Genomic DNA, 18,341 nt, shown 5'->3' on the forward strand with positions numbered 1-18,341 from the left:
TCAAAGCAGCTTGTCGACAAAGCAAAGACACACTGTGCAGAATTATTTCACTCACAATCAGAACTGTGCACGAGCAACAATGAAACAGACAGCATCAGGTAGCTGCACCTGCTATCAGCAGCAGCAGCTACCCAAACCTTTCTTAACCGCTTGTCCAGTTCAATAATGTCCAGCAGTCATAGTGTTCACACCCTGAACAGGTCACCAGTCCACCATTCATACTCCTACAGCACCCACACCTCTGCTCAACCATCCACTGACAGGTTGATGCGTATAACAACAAAATAGCCAGCTCCTGTTGTCTGCTGTGGACGGCAGAAAAACAAATGCTTCTTCCTGTGAATGAAGCTCAGAGTTCTGCACATCTTGTTGGATTTTCTCATTTTTGTTTTACAAAATGATAATAATAAAAAAGTAGGACTGATGTTAGGTATTAATAACGTGCAGAAACACTTGGGCAGGTTTCCTTTCACAGTCATAGTTGTCTTTTTGTGATCACACCAACTTCCATCGCACAACCACAAAAACCCATCAGCTGGTTGGCAATACAAAAAAAGAATTTTGAAAAGAAACTTTGGACTCGCTGATATTATTTGTGTATTTCGATTATGAACCGAGCCACTCTTATGAGACTTTACTGACGTCTGCTGTGGGAGGAGTTTGAAACTCACGTCTCTGAGGTTGAAGGTGATTTCCAGGTTGTTCCAGAAGTGATCTGCAAACTCAGGATACATGTCCAGCACCTCCAGAACATCTTCTCTCAAAATCTTATGAAGGTCGCAGTATGTTAGAGCCCTCACATCAGCGTTGGATTTACCGGGTCGGTGATACAGGTTGATGGGCTCGCCAAAGATGTCGTTCTTCCCTGGGAAGGCAGAAAAGAATAGAAAAGCACGTATTTGATTGTTGATCTTATACAAGCAGTCAACAATATTGTGATGCATCAGGTGGAGCTGTAAGAACAGAAACCTTTTATTCAACTTAAATGTCAGCTGTGTAAATCATATTTTAAATCTCAGTGAATATAGCAAATAAAGTTTGTTGTTTCCAAAGCTGACTCTGGAAACATCTGTTCTAATTTGGTTTCAATGCATCTATTTACAAATGAGTGCATGAAGTTAACTGATTATTTTTATAGGGTAAGAAAGAAAGATGTGTGATGCGTGCCTGCACACTCCACGCCTACATGCATGTTACTTAAAAAGATCGATCAGTGTCTTGTTGCAGGGAGCTGCAGCTTGTGTCATGCATGTGGAGCAGGCGCATCAGATGTTAACGACACCAGTGCTGCTGTTACCAGTAGATGGCAGAACCAGCTCATGCTCATGTGGCTGTGTGTTAGGCAAGCTTCAGGAAACAGATAAAAACTCCTGTGCACTGTGTTGTCCAGCACGGTAAATACTGCAGTTTTTATACATTTAAAATTTAAAACTCTTGTTTTATCTATTTCAGTCACCTGTGACCTCACAGTTACCAAGGAGACACATCATCATATACACTCTCCAGCCATTTTGTTAGGTACACTTGTTCGCCTGCTCATTAACTTTAACATCTAATCTGACAGTCACATGGTAGCAGTGATCAAGACGACTTGCTGAGGTTTTAACCGAGCATCAGCACGTGACAACCAACGTTCCCTCTAATGTTTCACGTGTCTGAGCGAACACACAAACTCCCTGAGCGTCCCTGGACCGCTGTGAGCGACAGCAGACGTGTGCGCTGTGGTCACGCCAGCATCCAATCCATCCAAGTTACATGTTTATTAAAGTAATCAAATTACAGCATTTACATTTATGTTAGACGACTTTTAATTAACTGCTTTAGCCCACTTACAATGAAAATGCAAAGAAATCTAGTCATTGACCTGTAGCATGTTAACACTATTGGAAGGAAAAATAACTTGAACTCCAATTTTGAAAACACAACTTTCTTTATTTTTAATAAAACTCTGACTGTATTATGAGTCTGTGGTCTGGGAGAGAGTCTGTAACTCTGTCTGCAAATACAGTAAATAATGACCAATGTTGGGCAGTTAATTATATAGTTACTTCTTCAAAAAAGTAACTGAGTTTGGCAAACAAAGTTTTTTGCAGCTGTTTACCTAAAAATGCAGCCAAGGTGTTTTTAAATAAACATTTCAAACTATTTACAGAACAATCAGCTGTTCTGCATCAAATCTGATGCCACACAGATTATTTGTGCCGCTCCAAAAATCATTCCTGTCCACTATGAGATGAAGGAGAACAACAGCCTGATACCTGCAGGCCTGACAGCAGCAGATGTGTCACTGCTGTAACACCTGTAACACTCAGCAGGCGCCTCATTGTTCTGACACACACAACAAATGCTGTCGGTACATAAGGACGCTGTCACAGCCTGTCAGCGACGTTGATCAGCTGCGTATATACGAATGTGAATCACATCATTGGCTGGACTGTGGGATAAGGTGGCATCGTTGTAATGCCATAGGGGAGCAGCCAGTCACTGACTCACACTGCAGAACAGGATTGTTGAAGTATTAATTTTAATTTCAATTCAGGTTAGTTTTTTTTGTGCGCAACGCAGATTTTCTGTGCGCAGAGACGTGCCAGCTTAGAGGGAACATTGGTGACAACATGGTTGTTGGTGGGCCGGTATTTCTGCTGCCATTTCTCCCCACACTATTCCAGGGTTTACAGACAAAGAGAACATTTCCAGCGATTGGAGGTGGTCTGGGTGAGTCAGAGGAGCATCTCTGAAAGCACAACATGAAGCAGAAGAGGGCAGAAGGGCTACAGCAGCAGAAGACCACACCGGGTGTCGCTCCTGTCGACTAAGAAGAGCAAACTGAAGACACACTTTACACTTTACATGCTCCCCAAAATTGAAGGTTGGGACAATGAAGCCTGGTCTGATGAGTCTTGATTTCTGCTGCGACGCCCTTTGGCATGAACAACATGAAAACATGGATCCGTCCTGCCTTATATCAATGGTCCAGGCTGCTGCTGGTCATGCAGTAGTGTCGGCTTGATTTACTGTTGATGCTGACCACCAAAGTGTGCCCATCTACTGATGGCTGTTTCCAGCAGGGTGACGTGTCACGTCACAAAGATGTGACTGTGCTGTAAATGACCTCCAGTCACCAGATCTCAATCCAACAGAGCACCTTTGGGATCTGCTGGAATGGACGATATTCAATATTCCATGTATCCACGTTTCCTAATCACGTATACAATTAGGCTTGCATCACGTGCAAATGTGAAACACTGCTTTTTTGAGTGTGATCTGGGTCGTTCATGGTCATAATAAACATTGTGCTATCGCTGTTGTCGCGCTGCCTCTCTCTACAGATGTCAGTGAAGCATGAATATCCTCATTCATTACCCAAGATGGCTACCACCACGTCTCCTCTCAGTATCTCTATGGATCCTCTGGATATGAAGTAGAGGGCGGTCAGGACATCGCCAGCGTGGACCAGCGTATCACCCGGGGGTGCGTGGGTAGTCTTGAACTTCATGGCCAGCGCTCTGAGGCAGCCCTTCGTGGAGCCTTTAAAAGCCTTGCAGTTCTGCAGCAACGTCCGGTTAAGATGGAGGCAGATATCAGCCTGGAGACACTCAGGGAAACCTTTCAGCACCTGGGGAGGAGAAGCAGGGAGACACGAGGAAAATGAAGGGGTGAATGAAAGTAGACGATAAAAAGATGCAAAATAAAGAGCCAAAGGAAGGTAAAGTAGAAGGAGGAAGAAAGGAGAAGGCAAGAGAAGAGGTGGGAGGAAGGACGAGCACGAGGTTATGATAGGCGCTATTAGCAGCGACTGAATGATATGTCAAGTTCAGAACATAAAGCAAATGTCACATAAATGTCACAGATTATGGAACCTTGAAAGGAATAATAAAAAGAGGAGCCTTTACTGTCTTTATCACCTTCATCCCTAGTGGGAAACACTCACGGGACATTAGCCTTTTACTGTTATTACCCACTCCACAAATGAACACGACAACTCTAAACTATCTATGCATTTATCAGAAGTTGGTTCTAAGCCTCAGAGACATCCCAGCATGAACTCAATCCCTCCCAGTTTTAACCTCCACGTATCAGACGAGCGTGAGCAGCACTGATTGAGGAAGGGCCTCTGCATTGATTTTCTTTCCTCTTGTCTTTGAACTACAGTGCAAATGATTTCAAACCATATTTCAGCGGGCATATCGGCACAGAGTCAGCAGGCCCACAGAGTGTAATTAATATGAAGAATTGGTGAAATTTTAATGAGCTCACTGCGAGCGTGGAAGGCTGTTTCTGAGCAGCAGACTCTGGGCTTCTCTTGTAGCTCCCTGGCTGACTTCACAGAGCTGAACTGCACCTAGAACACCCACACTGCTTTTCTCCCTCACCATTTCTCTCACTTTCATCCATTTCAAGCTCCGCTCTTCATTTCAGCCTTCGCTGGGCTCCCTCTTTATCTCCCGCTGCCCATTTCTCCCCATCCTCATCTGACTCTCTCTTATTTCCCAATAAAGGTATGCTAAGCAGCCCTGTTTGTAACCTCTTTCTATCTTTTATCACATTTCAGGGAGCTTTAGCCTCTTAACTGTTTCAAGGCTCTGTTTGTTGTTGTGATATCGTTTGTGGCCTCTTTTTTCCTGAAAACAACTCCCATATAGGAAAAGTGTAATTTTGGCTATTCAAAGTTACAGAGTACAAAGGCCTCTGTCCTCAAAGACCCCACATACCTTATCTATGCACAACAGAGAATATAAACACAAAGGCAGATTACATCATCTGCATCAGCAGTGGAGGTACGTCTCCACTTGCTCTCTGAGGCTGCCTTCAATAAGCATTAACCTCCTGAGAATAGGCAGAGAGCAGCAGCCTGGAGCCCAAACTCAGTGTTTCAGTGTGCAGAGAGGAAACCAACCTGAAACTATTACAGCATCAGGAACACAACACAAACGATACCTTCAGTTCTCTTGCATCTATAAAGCATGCAGATGTTTAATATTCAACAAGGGGGTGGTGCTGCGTGTATATGGCTCCTACTGAGTCACTGAAAAATGACATGGATACATTTGTGATCATTTTTATGATTAATAATAACAATTAGCAGCTGTGATCTGTTTATACCCAGGTAGCTGTTGCAATGTTTCCATCAGGCTCAGCTGTAGCTTTTATGTAGTGCTAATTAACAAATGTTAGCCTGCAGACTTGCTAAATTAGGATATGTTAGCATTTAGCACAAAGCACTGCTGCACTGGTGTTTATGACTGCAGAGCAATGGTGTGATCTTTGAGAACACTCGCTTCTCTATTCTGTCTGCCTCATCCTTTGGCAACTACAGCCAGTTGCCAACCTGGGTATCCAAACAATTGCAGTCCAACTCGACTGCAAGAGATTGGCAACATGTTGCAATCAATCCTCACTGATCTGTCACATGTCTGTTTGCAGCAGGACACTAGATTCAACCGGCTGCCAACTGGCTCATGCTACAGTCCTATATAAAAGCAAGGTTGCTAAGCATCTGTGTTATTTTGTGTCTAACAGCTAGTACGTCACTGTCTATGGATCATTTTTACCTGAGGTCATTTCAGTTCAATTCAGTTTTATCTATACAGCACCAAATCACAACAACAGTCGTCTCACAGCGCTTTATATTGTCAGATAGACCCTACAGCAATACATACAGAGAAAAACCCAACAATCATATGACCCCCTATGAGCAAACCCTTTGGCGACAGTGGGAAGGAAAAACTCCCTTTTAACAGGAAGAAATGTCCAGCAGAACCAGGCTCAGGGAGGGGCGGGGCCGTCTGCTGTGATTGGTTGGAATGAGAGAAGGGAGACAGGATAAAGACATGCTGTGGAAGAGAGACAGAGATTCATATTTGTTTGACCACGTAACCATGATAGACTCCCTACAAATTCTCCTTCACATGAAAAAAGTATAAACTAAGAGGCCATTTGTTTGGCTGCAACTTGGAAGCTGAGGCATGGCCGAGCTGGAGGAGTGACAGACAGTTTATTCAAAAATGAGTGGGCTACCTCTCATGACACAAGAGCAGAGCCACACTTAATTTGTGGCTGTGGCATGTGAGAGTCTAGTCAATGAGTTTTGATTGAACGAGAATAAATATTTCAAAAGTTTTGCTAAAGGAAGTCGAAGCTCCACGAGCAAACACAAACAACTGTGGCTGGCAAGTCTCTTTCAGTTTTGGTGAGCATGCAGTAGGTGAGCATTAACAGAGTACCACCAAATAAAGAGAGTGACTGAAGAAGGAAAGATCTGAAGCTTCACAATAAGTAAATTACTGTTCTTTCCTCCTTTGTACAGTTGGAAGGGCTCGCTTTATTACAGAATCTGATCTAGATGTTAAAGAGCCCCTCCCACCCTGTGGAAGTTAAAGAGCCCCTCCCACCCTGTGGATGTTAAAGAGAGCCCCTCCCACCCTGTGGATGTTAAAGAGCCCCTCCCACCCTGTGGAAGTTAAAGAGCCCCTCCCACCCTGTGGATGGAGGGATGGATTTTAAACAGCAGCCAGCAAAAAAAGACTGCTTCATAGGCCTCATATCTTTTTTTTGAAACTTTCTTAATTAGTATTGTAAAAAATCGTGTCCCATCTGTGATTAGCAAACATATTCTTGCTGTGTCAGCTGTGCCTACAGTAGGAACACAGGATACTAAAGCAGGATTTCATAGGGCAGGTCTGCCGTCATGAATATCTTTGTACTTATTCTTTATCATTTATTTATATCCTCTTGCCACAGAGGGCGAGGGGGTAATAACATGGATACGATTCTCTCTGTCACATAAAAAATGGACTTTGCTGCAAATAATTCTCATAATGTAAGCATCAAACTAAAAGAAGCCAAACTGAAAACATGAGAGGTGCTCAGTGACTTAGTCATTTGCTATTTTCTGATTTCTTAGATTTTTCTTCGTGTATGTTTGTCACAGTTGAATGAACAGAGCAGGTTTACATATGAGACAAAGACAACCCAAATAAATGCAACATGTCGTTTCTAAAAGAGGATTTCATTTATCCAAACCTACCTGGCCCCGTGTGAAAAACGACTGCGTCCTAAACCTGCTTATCCACCGGCAAAAGAAACAACTTCATCAAAACAGAGCTGCTTCTCCCTGATTAACGTTAACAGACTCGTTTCTTTCTCCTTCCTCCCACTTTGATCTCAGCGCTGCTGCAGCTTTCAGCTTCACATCAGAGCTGCGTTGTTATTCTCGCCCATCTTCGTGAATGAAAGAGGTCACAGCTGATTAACTGTGGAGGCAGGCTGACAAAGTCTGCTCCACACAATCATAATAATGACTACGGTAAACAAGCTCAAATCCGGCCTACTTCACCGGGCCTTCGAGAGAGTAACACGACGTGGGGAGAAGAAAGGGGCCGAGCAGGGTGATGAGCAAACCTGATTCCTCTCTACTTCACTGACTTACTCATTACGCTGAAATGAAACAGCACTGATGGAGCGTTATGTTTGCACTGGGACTTTGCACCCAAACAGAGCTCCTCTGTGCTCGTCCACAACTACACAGCCAACGATGGGCTGCTGGTTGGGCTCCGACTGGTAGGTTTGACAATTAATTTAGATGCTGGATGAAGTTATGAGCAGATATACTTATGAGCTTACAATCTGTAGACAGTGCAAAGGCGACTTTTAAACGTCTATAGTTTTTTGTCCCTGTGCGGCTGCACTACTGTTTCCCCCCAGTGTCACTTTAGGTCAGAAACCCCCGGTGACACTGCTACAGACAGAGCAACATGTGAACCAATACACTCGCAGGTTCAGGCTGAGGTGGGCATGCACAGCGCACGTTTGAAGTGCTGCGTTTGTGTTCGCTGACACATGTGACTCACTGTGCCCGTGGGTGTCAAAGCTCCAGCTTGTTTCAAAGTGCATTCTCCTACTCTGCTGGTAAAACACATTAAAATGAACATCTCTCCTCTCACGCTTTAATATGTGTAAAATACATCTGGCAGCACGACGTGATGAACACATGCGTGTGCAGATTAGGCTTCATGCATGTCATCACATTGACAGGAATGCATGAATGTTGCAAAGCTTGCTCGCAGCCCTGCTTGTGTCCCGTGCGTATACGCAGCATTCTTATTTTCTCTGACCGTATCAAGCATGCGCGCTGAGACAACGCTTTCTAATCGTCCCATTAGCATACAACGCAGGCTCAAACGCTGTGTGTAGTCACACACGAGAGAGTGTACCCTCCCAGGGTTTGGGTGTGTGAGGACCAGTACTCACAGCGTTCATGTCGATGCCATTGGTGTAGGACCAGGCATGCTGGAAGTACTCCTCCAACCTCTGCCTGAGTGGGTTGGGGATCTGGTGGAAGCGGATGAACTCCCTGACTCTCAGCATCTGGGTGTGGTAGCGGGCCGTCCCGGAGTACAGCCGCTGGATGATGGCTGAGACATTCCCAAAGATACTGGCGTACATGAGGGCTGGAGATGGGAGCAGTGAGAAAAAACACACACATTAACAGACAGTATGGAGCTAGAGCAGCGCTCATACAGTGATGAGACCGTTTGGATGTGCGGGGTTTCCTTTGCTCTCTGGAAGTCCTGGAAGTTGTGAGGTGGGGCCTCCATGGGTCGCTCTTCTTGTTGTTCTAAAAAAGTTTTGCTTCGTGACAGGATGCATTATCCTGCTGAAAGAGGCCACGGCCATCAGGGAATGCCGTTTCCATGAAAGGGTGTATGTGGCGTGCAACAATGGTTAGGTAGGTGCCAAAGTAACATCCACATGGATGACAGGACCAAACATCCCCCCAAACCCAGGGTTTCCCAGCAGGACTTTGCCAAAGCCTCTGCCAGCTCGCCTTCTTCCCATAGTGCATCCTGGTACCAGGTGCAGCCCTCACACACCTGGCTGGCCACATGATGCCAGCTTGTTTAACTGTTCTATGGTCCGGTTCTGATGCTGTTGGCAGGAGCGCCCCACAAATCATAGCCAGTCTTACTCCACCTACCATTATGTATAATGTCATTCGCTGAGCCAGATGACTGCAGCACATTCAGATCATTTGCAGACTTTGTATTCAGAGTAACAAAAAGCAATCAAAACATGCCCCGCCCCCTCCTTTGACCCCTGACCACGATCTTGCAGCAGGAAGTTGACTCATCTCAAAGGGCTTTGGCTGCAGAGGACAGAGAGTTTGTATCGTATCCTTCATGAGAGTCTTTGCTTTGTTCTGTTTGTCATGTTGGATGCTGCTAACCTCCCCACCTCTGTCAGCTCCCATCACTGTCTGCATCAACCACTGAAAAACGCTGTGTGTAAAGAAGTGTGTATGCAAATGTCTGCATGTGTGTGTGTCAGAGTGAACGCGACCCATCTCTGGCTTCAGATTTTGCAGTGGTCGTTGTGATCGCACACATCCTGCAGAAGACTGTCCTTAAACAATGGACATTTTACAAGCCTCGGGTCATTGTCAGGCCAAGGAAGTGCCAAACTGTGTGGAGGAGGAAGGCAGCCCGCCATAATAAAAAAGAAACAAAGTGACCTTCTTTAACTGCTACGAGTGTTTCTTTACTTTGGTTATACAAACCTGAACAGGATTTGCAGCTGTTGCATGGAAACACACAATCAGTAGGGTTGTATATACAAGTGTTTGCATATTTAGTTACATTCAAATGTTATTAAGAGTAAATTATGAAGACTGGACTCATTCTGTGGTTTGGTTTCATTAAAGCACTCAGGAAGCACTGCAGACTTCTTTCTCTATAGTGACGCAGGGTGAGGGCTTCTCCGTCTCTGAGGTCGGTGAGATACACTTTGTAACACACACTGCCCTTATGAATGCTATTTCTGCTGTTGTAGGTTTGTTACCGATTAATAACAATGAACTACATTTTATTAGCGGCGTTCATATTTGTTGCAAACTTTCCTTTATTCTGGTCTAAAGGCTTTGAACAGCTGCTTGTACATGACTTACATCCGATGAGCATGACGCAGATGGAGAAGATCTTCTCAGAGTTGGTGTTGGGGGACACGTTTCCGAATCCCACGCTGGTCAGACTGCTGAAGGTGAAGTACAGCGCTGTCACATACTTGTCTTTGATGGAAGGTCCTGAACCTGGTGTGGAGAGGTTACAAATCATCTGGAGCTCAACAGTGTCCAGGAAGCTGACATAACCTAAACTAATACTCAATGATATTCATTTAGCAGAAAGTAACCGGAGGGTTGACTTATTATCGGTCATTTGCACAGAACTGAGCTCCCATTACAGGTAAGATCATCAGAATACTTCATTAATCCCTGAGGGTTTCAGTTGCTCCAAGACAGTGACAGTAACAGACTGTGGTGGGCGTGGTCTGCAGTGCCGCTGCAAAGGAGGTGGTTGCACCTGAGCGGCATCCGCAATCACGCCTCGCCGGCTTAAAGTCTGTGCTTGCACCACTGTCGCTGCGTGTGGCTGCGAGCTGCAAAGCTGCAGCGGGGTACTGTGCAGTCATTGGGTCTGCTGTGTGTTTACACACTAAACTAGTAATAATGCGATATGTTACAGAGTTTACAAATTTAAGAAACAGCACTAATTTTACACTGAGATTACTCATGTGCCACCGGTTTGTTTATTATATTACGTGATCATTAGTACCTGGTATGGAACCATTGAAGTGTTTCCCTAACTGGTCGCCCAGAGTGTGGAGCCAGCCGATCGAACCGTTCCGCTCTACGCTACCGATTGCATACCTGGTAAAAAATAAACAGCATTACAAAAATGTCACGATACAGCATCATAAAAATCACCTTACGTTTGTATCAGTTTCATACAGCAGAGATGAAAAATGAGAGTGCTGTGGTTGGAGTACAACTGATAAATATTCATCTTCTAATGTGAAAAACTGATCAAAATTGCAGTAAATTGCAGTGAATTGCAGTGAATTGCAGTGCACGTTCCCTCAGTGGTTGCTGCTAATCTGACACCTGCTCTGCTGCCAGTGATCATTTTGGAAGATGCTGAGTTGTTGGTTGATGCGGCTGTTTGGGCTCATTAGGAGCCAGGTGCACCTGATTAAAGGATCATCAGAAAGTGCAGCGGCCTTTATAACTGCGGTCGTTTCGGAGCACTCACATGTGTGTTAACACGAGCTGCATCTCAGACTCCACAGGCCTCACAGTTAAGGTGAGCTGTGCAGAGTGTGGATCCAAACAGAAGGGGCAATAGATGTAAAGTTGAGCAATTATCACAGAACTGGGGAAAGTAACTCGCAGTTCAGGAACAGACAGGCAAAAGCCACGAGGGCTCACTGTGGGAACACGGGACAGCACAGGCATCGGGACAGAGTCAAAGCTTTCTGTCTCACACGACTGTAGTTTAAGTTATTCAAAGCAAAAGCTAATTATCCAAAAGTCAGCCGTTACTTGCACTGGTGCCAGTTTGCTGCTGAAAGTGAGAAGGTACTCTCTCTCTCTCTTAGCAAACACTGTCTTCCTTCCTGAGAAAGTGTGGACTGAAAGCCAGCTCTGCAGTGAAGATCCACAACAGAACGTTGCTCAGGAACGTACCACGTGGGCATAGAACAGCTCCAAATATCATCTTGGAGCAAGTTTCATTTCATTTTCCGTGCCAGCAAACATTATATTCCACGCCAAACTGAAGAAATGCACCCAAAGTGTGTGCATTGGTTAGTCTGGAGGAGGAAGCATGATGGTGCAGCAGCATCTTATACAGCTACACAGCTCGTCAGCACGCTGTTGCCTTCCTGCCATCACCTTTCAATCAACCAGCAATTTTTTATGCAAGACAAGCTCTGACAGATCATTGAGGACACAGCTATGACTAAAACAAAAACCCACTACAGCTACCGAACTGTGGAGCAGATGGGGGAGAAGCAGAACAAGATCAAAGCAGTGCAATGTGAGGAATCAGTAGCATCCTGCAGACGCAGGTGTGTTAGAGCAGAGAAAAGGCTCTGTTGGCTTTTAAAAGCCGTCACCATCAGTAATCGCGTCTACACATCTACTCAGCTGCTCTCTAATTTGATCGCAGAAATATTTTGTTGTATGACTTCAAGGCCTTTTATATCAGTCGTAGAATACCAGTTCCATACTCACAGCCCGTCGCTCCTTCAGATTTTGCATGAATTTTGCGTCAGGGTCATCAATAGGAGGAGAAAAGGATCTCTGCTGTATGGATTCTGCACTCACACACAGTTTGAATCTAATGTGAAGTTTATGGCGTTGTACCAGATGCAGGCCAGCCAGTGAGCGATGAGGGCGAAGGTGCACATGAGAAGAAAGAGGACAGCCGCACCGTACTCTGAGTAGCGATCCAGTTTTCGGGCTACACGAACCAACCGTAGGAGACGAGCTGTCTTCAGCAGACCAATCAGAGTGGTGGTCTGATGGGCGTGGGTGAGACAGAGGAAAGTGGAGATAAGGCATCGTTAAACATGGCAGAAAGCAAAGTCGCTCTGATATACACACACACACACACACACACACACACACACACACACACACACACACACACACACACACACACACACACACACAGGTGATGTAACTCTGGTCTTTTCCTGATGTGATTCAGTGTTGAGGAGGTGGTAAAATCCTGACTGCATTCATTTCTGTGGGCCTCTCTTCTCTCTTCCAGCTGGCTCCTTCGTGTCCACACAACAAATAAATAACAGGACGATTACTGCGCTGGCTGAGTGCCTGGTCCTCTGTGTGTGTGTGTGTGTGCTAACAGTAAATAACAGTTGTCTGTTGAGGAAAGTCTCCACTTTCTTGGCTCAGTGGCTTCTTCTGGGCAGCATCAGTGGAGCGAGCCCACGTGAAGCTTTTCCCATGAACGTTGGGAAGTCCCGCCTTCATTCATTTTATCTTGAAGGCTGCTTTAATTGTTATTCATTAGTTCTGTTATTTAAAATGCTGCTCAATATTTACAGTTACCTCCAGCGGAGTTGTTGTGTGGAGCGATTCGATCACCTTAAGCCTGAGTGTTTTATATCCTCGGTGTGTGGGAAGTATCCTCAGGGAGACTTCGGCAGGCTACAGCACAACTCACTTACTGCTTCCTTTAACTCCCACTTCTTTCTCCAGACACCCACCTCCCACTTCCTTGAATATCAAACCAACACCACCATCACTTCAATCATCCACTAAACCACAGAAATTAATTGCCCACTGAGCCAGACGGAAACACACTGCTCTGCACGTTTCTGTAGAGCTGCAAACCTTTTGTTACTGACAGTGACACATCATTCACTTTGTGCAGGAGAAGCGCTGTGCTGCATTAGTGTAAAGTTTTCTGTTTCTGCCAACGAGTGAGTGAGACCTGGATTTTTACCAGAGGCTCTGAGATACAGCGACAGACAGAATCAGGAAGAATCAGAGCTCAGCTTTAACCGGCGAATCAAGCATCTGGAACGTTCAGTGCAAACTAGAGATCAGTCAGTCGTGAGCATAACTTTTCTCAGCTTTGCTCTTACAGTGGAAGTACGACGTTTTTGACCAGCTGGTTAAAAGAAATCCCCCGGGCCATGGACCGTCCGCGAGGATTGAGCCTCGGTGTGAAATTGGTGGTTTTCAGGGTTTTTAATCTTTCGTTTTTTGTCGTTTTTATCATTAACTCGGTTTCCCTGGGTCTTTCCCGTGTCTTATGAATAAATCTTCTCTTTTGTTGGTACCAGTACTGGTTTTATTTTGTTGTAGAATAGAATAGAATAGAATTCAACTTTATTGTCATTGCACATGCACAGGTACAGGGCAACGAAATGCAGTTTGCATCCATCCAGAAGTGCTTTAGCCATGATATAGATATATTACAATATATATTAGCAATCGTATAGATATGTGAGTATATTACAGAAATGGGTCTATTATGGTATGTTACAATGTATTTATCTGCGACACCTTAAAGGCCGGGCCGTGAAAATATTGTTGGACATAAACGGGTCCTGGAGCAAAACAGGCTGGGGACTGCTGCTCTACAGGACTTAATGAAAAGTAGAGAGACTTTGATGTAAAAGCAGGAACACATTTACTGCTGGTGGTACAAAAAAGAAAGTAATTACTGCTTTACTAATAACAAGAAAACAGTAATTACTTTCTTTTTCCTCATCTGAAATCTGAGGAGGACGTCCATGCTGGAAATCGTAACTTCAAACAGTGAATTTTCTTTCCAGCAAACTTCCAGCATCAATATCGAAGAAACAATAACGTTAAACACAAGAGAGCGTCATGTGTTTGCATTCCTGCTTCATACGTGACCTAAAAACATCCCTCAGTGATGTTTTTAATACAGCACACTGCAACTCAAAGAGACGTAGGCCACTCGTGGGCACTTGTAACTGCAGCGCACCAGTGCCAGTCTCTGATTCACAGACTGCACCTCATGGCTCAGCCACGCCTGAGGAAAAGTAGCACAGAAGCCTCCTTGTGGTTGCCTGGTGATTTCTTTTTGTTCACATTTGGAGATTTAGGTCACGTAGCTACGGCACCACCGATGACGGTCGGACTCAGACTGACTGCTTCATGTGTGTTTTGTCTGTCACGCAGCGTGATCCCCTGACCCTGGAACAGTAATGTGTGTGTTGGATCCTCCAGCTTTACCTCTGCACAAACACAACGCGCTCGTTGGTAACTGAGCGCCGGTCGTCCTAGCGGGTAGTTATGAGGAGCTGGGGCTCGATGTAACTATAGCGTGAAAGCAGTGACGTCATTAAAAACACATCATTTTGATGAGCTCAGATGAGTTTTAGGGTCTCGTGCACACTGCGCTGATCTAAGACATGTTTTGTTCATGGCTGACTACAAATCAACTTCCCTACGGAGACAATTAAATTATGAAGCCAAACGAATCCACCTCTCCCTCTCTTCTTATTTCCTGTTCCCCCTCCCTCCACCTTGTTTTCAATCTTTCTGGGTGTTATCTTCACTTCGTTGCATTAAAGAGATGGCAGACAAGATGTCAGTGCACCATTCGTCTCTTCTACATTCCCCCCTCCCCTCCATCTCACTACCACTTGTCTCGTTCTCTTCCTCCCACCCTGCCTCATAACTTCACTGCAGCGTACAAACAGGCAGCTATCTCTCCGCCTCCGTCGTGACATACCTCCTCTCCATTGCGGTAGATGAGCAGGTCAAAGGGAATAGCAGCCACCATGTCGATGAGGAACCAGCCTTTGAAATAGTGGACAGCTATGCGCACCGGGTGGCTCACCACTTCGTCATTAGAGTTTACGTATGTTGTCCTGAGAGAAACAGAGAGCATTATGTAAATACAGCAGATACTAATAGTTGTTATTGCAGTTTCTTCTTTTACAGCCAGCTCTGTTTAGAATAATGTGCATAGATGAGAAACTGTTTTTCTACTTAACAGCACCAAATCTGACTACAGGCTCTTCTGTGACTGTTGCTGTAATGAGGAGTGCCGCTACAGTTCAGACCTGAAGTTGATGAGGATGTCAATAATAAACATGATGTCCACTATGAGGTCCACCACATTGAGAGGAGAGCAGGAGTAAATGCAACCCTGCATGCCTAGGTCTTCCTACGAGAAGAGAGGAGAGGAAAACAAGTAAGGAGAGGCTAATATAGTGTACTGTAAGTTAAAAATACATTCAGCACATCTTTCAAATGGATTAGGATGAAGGATCATTTACATATGCATGCAGACAAAACATGAAACAGTGACAAAGTTCGGTGATTTGGAGCTCAGTTCAGCTGGCAGCAGGCTGATTAAAGAGGGACTTGTTCCAACTCCATGTTTTTGCTTTTTGTAGAGCAGGCCACTAGAGCAAAAATAATCCTAATTCATCTCATACTGGAACTTTGTGCAGCCCCTCAGTTCATCGACAGCTGTTTCAGCTAACTTCGCCTCCCTTTATGCACTTTTCCTTGGCTCCAGGTGGGTGGAGCTTCTGTGCTACTGTACAGCTACAGCTGCTACACAGGCAAGACGAGTGAAACTGTTTGGTGGAGTCTGAAGCCTGGACCCTGAGCATTTGCACATTCGCTGATCTTTATTATTTAAAGCTAACGTCATCTTTAATGTGAACATCACTTTAAGACAAAAACCAAGGTGCACTTTAATGATTCTGTCCTTAGATGAGAACCCACGTGATCGTTGAGGAGGAATGCGGCTGAGTAGGGAGTCAGGATGGCGGTGTAGATGACCAGCAGCAGGATGAGCCAGTCCCACACCGCCTTGAAGGGGCTGTAGTGCAACACCGTCCACTTGTGGATGCGAGGAGCCTGCAGCTTGTACTCCGGCAACACATCTGCACCCAGAGACAGCACCTGTGTCGGGAGAGGAAGACAGAGAGGGGGTGATCAGACACTGAATAATTGAACACACAGAACATGGGAAGAGACAAGAGGAAGAAGAAAGGGCATTTGTGTGCATGTGTGTGAAGGGCTGAGAAAGTATGGAAAGAAGAGGGAAAGTAAAGAAACAAACGTGCACACATGTACACACACCCCGAGCATATACACAGTAACAGAGCCAAACCACAGAAGATGATGAGAACTGCTCTCATGACTCTTTCCAGGCCGCCCTCCGCCTGTGTCCATTACACAAGTTTATAATTGTGCAATGCAAAGATATGTGCACAGAAACCCATGTAGCAAGCTCACGCACACATAATCCAAAGCTATGATTCCAGTCACATTTCTCCGTGGCGCTGACACAAATGCTTCGACACACGAGCGGCGTGTGACATGGAGTCACGTGAAAGCACACCACTCCAAACACACACAGATCCTTTTCCTCTCTCGTCCCTGTGTCACACAAAAGCACTCCAAGGATGGAATCTCGGGAGTTATGGTGCACTTCTAAGTAGCTTTACTTGCAGTAATGCATTCAATCGCCTGGGCTGCATTCTGCCCGGAAGAGAGCAGGAATGAATCAGTATGAAGAGGCATTAAAACAGCCTGCCTGTGTCTCTGCCTAATAGAATCACACAGTGAACAGCAGTGCTGAAAGCAGGGGCCTGACTTTTGGAGCAGTGTAGTGTAGCCACACAGACACCTGCGACGATCAGCATTAGGTTGGTTGGCTTGACAACCGATGCTTTGATCTTACGTGCATCACTTTTATATAAATACAAAGTGTGATCAAAAAGCATACCGATGTAAAACTGGCCACTATTCCTGCGAGGCTGGCCCTTTGTGAACTCCTGTTGTGTTCCAGTCCTTCTGCTACGCTTGGATCGCTCCCATTCGGACCACTTGTGATTTGAATTCACATATAAGAGTGGAAACATAAACTGACCTATTTTTCATGTGGTGGTTCGACACTGGTGCAAGAGCTAGGTCTCTAGCTACAACTCATTCACTGGAAAGCACCACAGTGTCCAAGGCCGAAGACGGTAAATCCGTTGATGTCTTTTGACGCTCAGATTCATTAACCAGGCTCTTAATTTGAAAGTGATGGCTGAGCCTCCACCTGTTCCTCGCTGGATTTGATCTCTCTCTACATTAGCGAAGCTTTTGCTGCTAACATGTTAAAGGAGTTTTTCACACTGCACACCATTTACTCTACAACACACATGTTGGACAAAATAGTCAGTAAAAGAAAACAAAGCAGTTAAAATGAAAACTCGCTGAAGCTCGTCTGCTTGCTAAAGGTTAGCTCGCAGATCACAGCTAATCTCACAGAGTGAAAGCAGAGACGGTGGCAGTTTGTCTAGCGCGCTAATTTTGCCATCAGTCTTGCAAGACTAGAGATTCATGCACAGTGCACATGCTTCACCAGAAAAAGGAGCTCCCAGATTATTAAGCTACAGCCACACAAGACAAGCGTTCTTCTAGAGACAAGTTGTGGGCACAAGATGACTTTGATATAAAGTACAGATGCAAACAGGTGAGGAGGTTTATTACAAAATGCAGGAGAGAAATTGCTTTCACTTTAATTTATGTCTGTCTTTTGGGCAAGCAAGGCAAGCACTGCTTGCCGCTAAATTGTCAGTGTTTTTTTCTGCATTTGAATAAAACACTGCAGTCGATATGAAACAGGTAATATATTATACATTGTTTGCCTCCCATGGCTGTATAACATATTTTGCTCTAGCTGGCTCTATTAGGCAGTGAAGTGTGGCTGTTTCGTAGAATCCTCTATTTCATGAACTGTTTGTCATTTTTGTCCAGAATGTAATACCTATAAGTTCTAACAGGTGTGTGTTTATACTGTGAACATGCGGATGTTCTGATCCATGAATACGTGCGAGTCATTCATTACTGCATTAGTACATGAGAACGTTGTACTAGTGGGTTGGAGCTTTTAAACGGAAACCATCATTACTGCAACAGGACAACTGTTCTGGTAGAAACATTGTATACAGACAAAACAGTAACAATAAAGTAAAAACAAAATTATTCTCAT

The 18,341-nt window shown here is 44.9% G+C and overlaps 1 protein-coding gene across 2 annotated transcripts in view; it reads right to left on the reverse strand.

Annotated features, from left to right (window-relative positions):
- LOC102293066 (potassium voltage-gated channel subfamily H member 2) overlaps positions 1–18,341 on the reverse strand; it is a 123,103-nt gene that overhangs the window by 7,923 nt on the left and 96,839 nt on the right. For both annotated transcript variants that reach the window (XM_005947244.3, XM_005947246.3), the window contains 9 exons: positions 16,079–16,258; positions 15,406–15,509; positions 15,072–15,210; positions 12,200–12,354; positions 10,608–10,702; positions 9,944–10,084; positions 8,251–8,450; positions 3,364–3,616; positions 672–865 (listed from right to left, as the gene is read on the reverse strand). In XM_005947244.3, the coding sequence (XP_005947306.1) occupies positions 672–865; positions 3,364–3,616; positions 8,251–8,450; positions 9,944–10,084; positions 10,608–10,702; positions 12,200–12,354; positions 15,072–15,210; positions 15,406–15,509; positions 16,079–16,258 (1,461 nt within the window). The remainder of the gene's footprint in view (positions 1–671; positions 866–3,363; positions 3,617–8,250; positions 8,451–9,943; positions 10,085–10,607; positions 10,703–12,199; positions 12,355–15,071; positions 15,211–15,405; positions 15,510–16,078; positions 16,259–18,341) is intronic.

Source organism: Haplochromis burtoni, unplaced genomic scaffold (genome assembly GCF_018398535.1).
Source record: "Haplochromis burtoni strain Fernald_Lab_line unplaced genomic scaffold, NCSU_Asbu1 Contig_513, whole genome shotgun sequence".
Classification (NCBI taxonomy): domain Eukaryota; kingdom Metazoa; phylum Chordata; class Actinopteri; order Cichliformes; family Cichlidae; genus Haplochromis; species Haplochromis burtoni.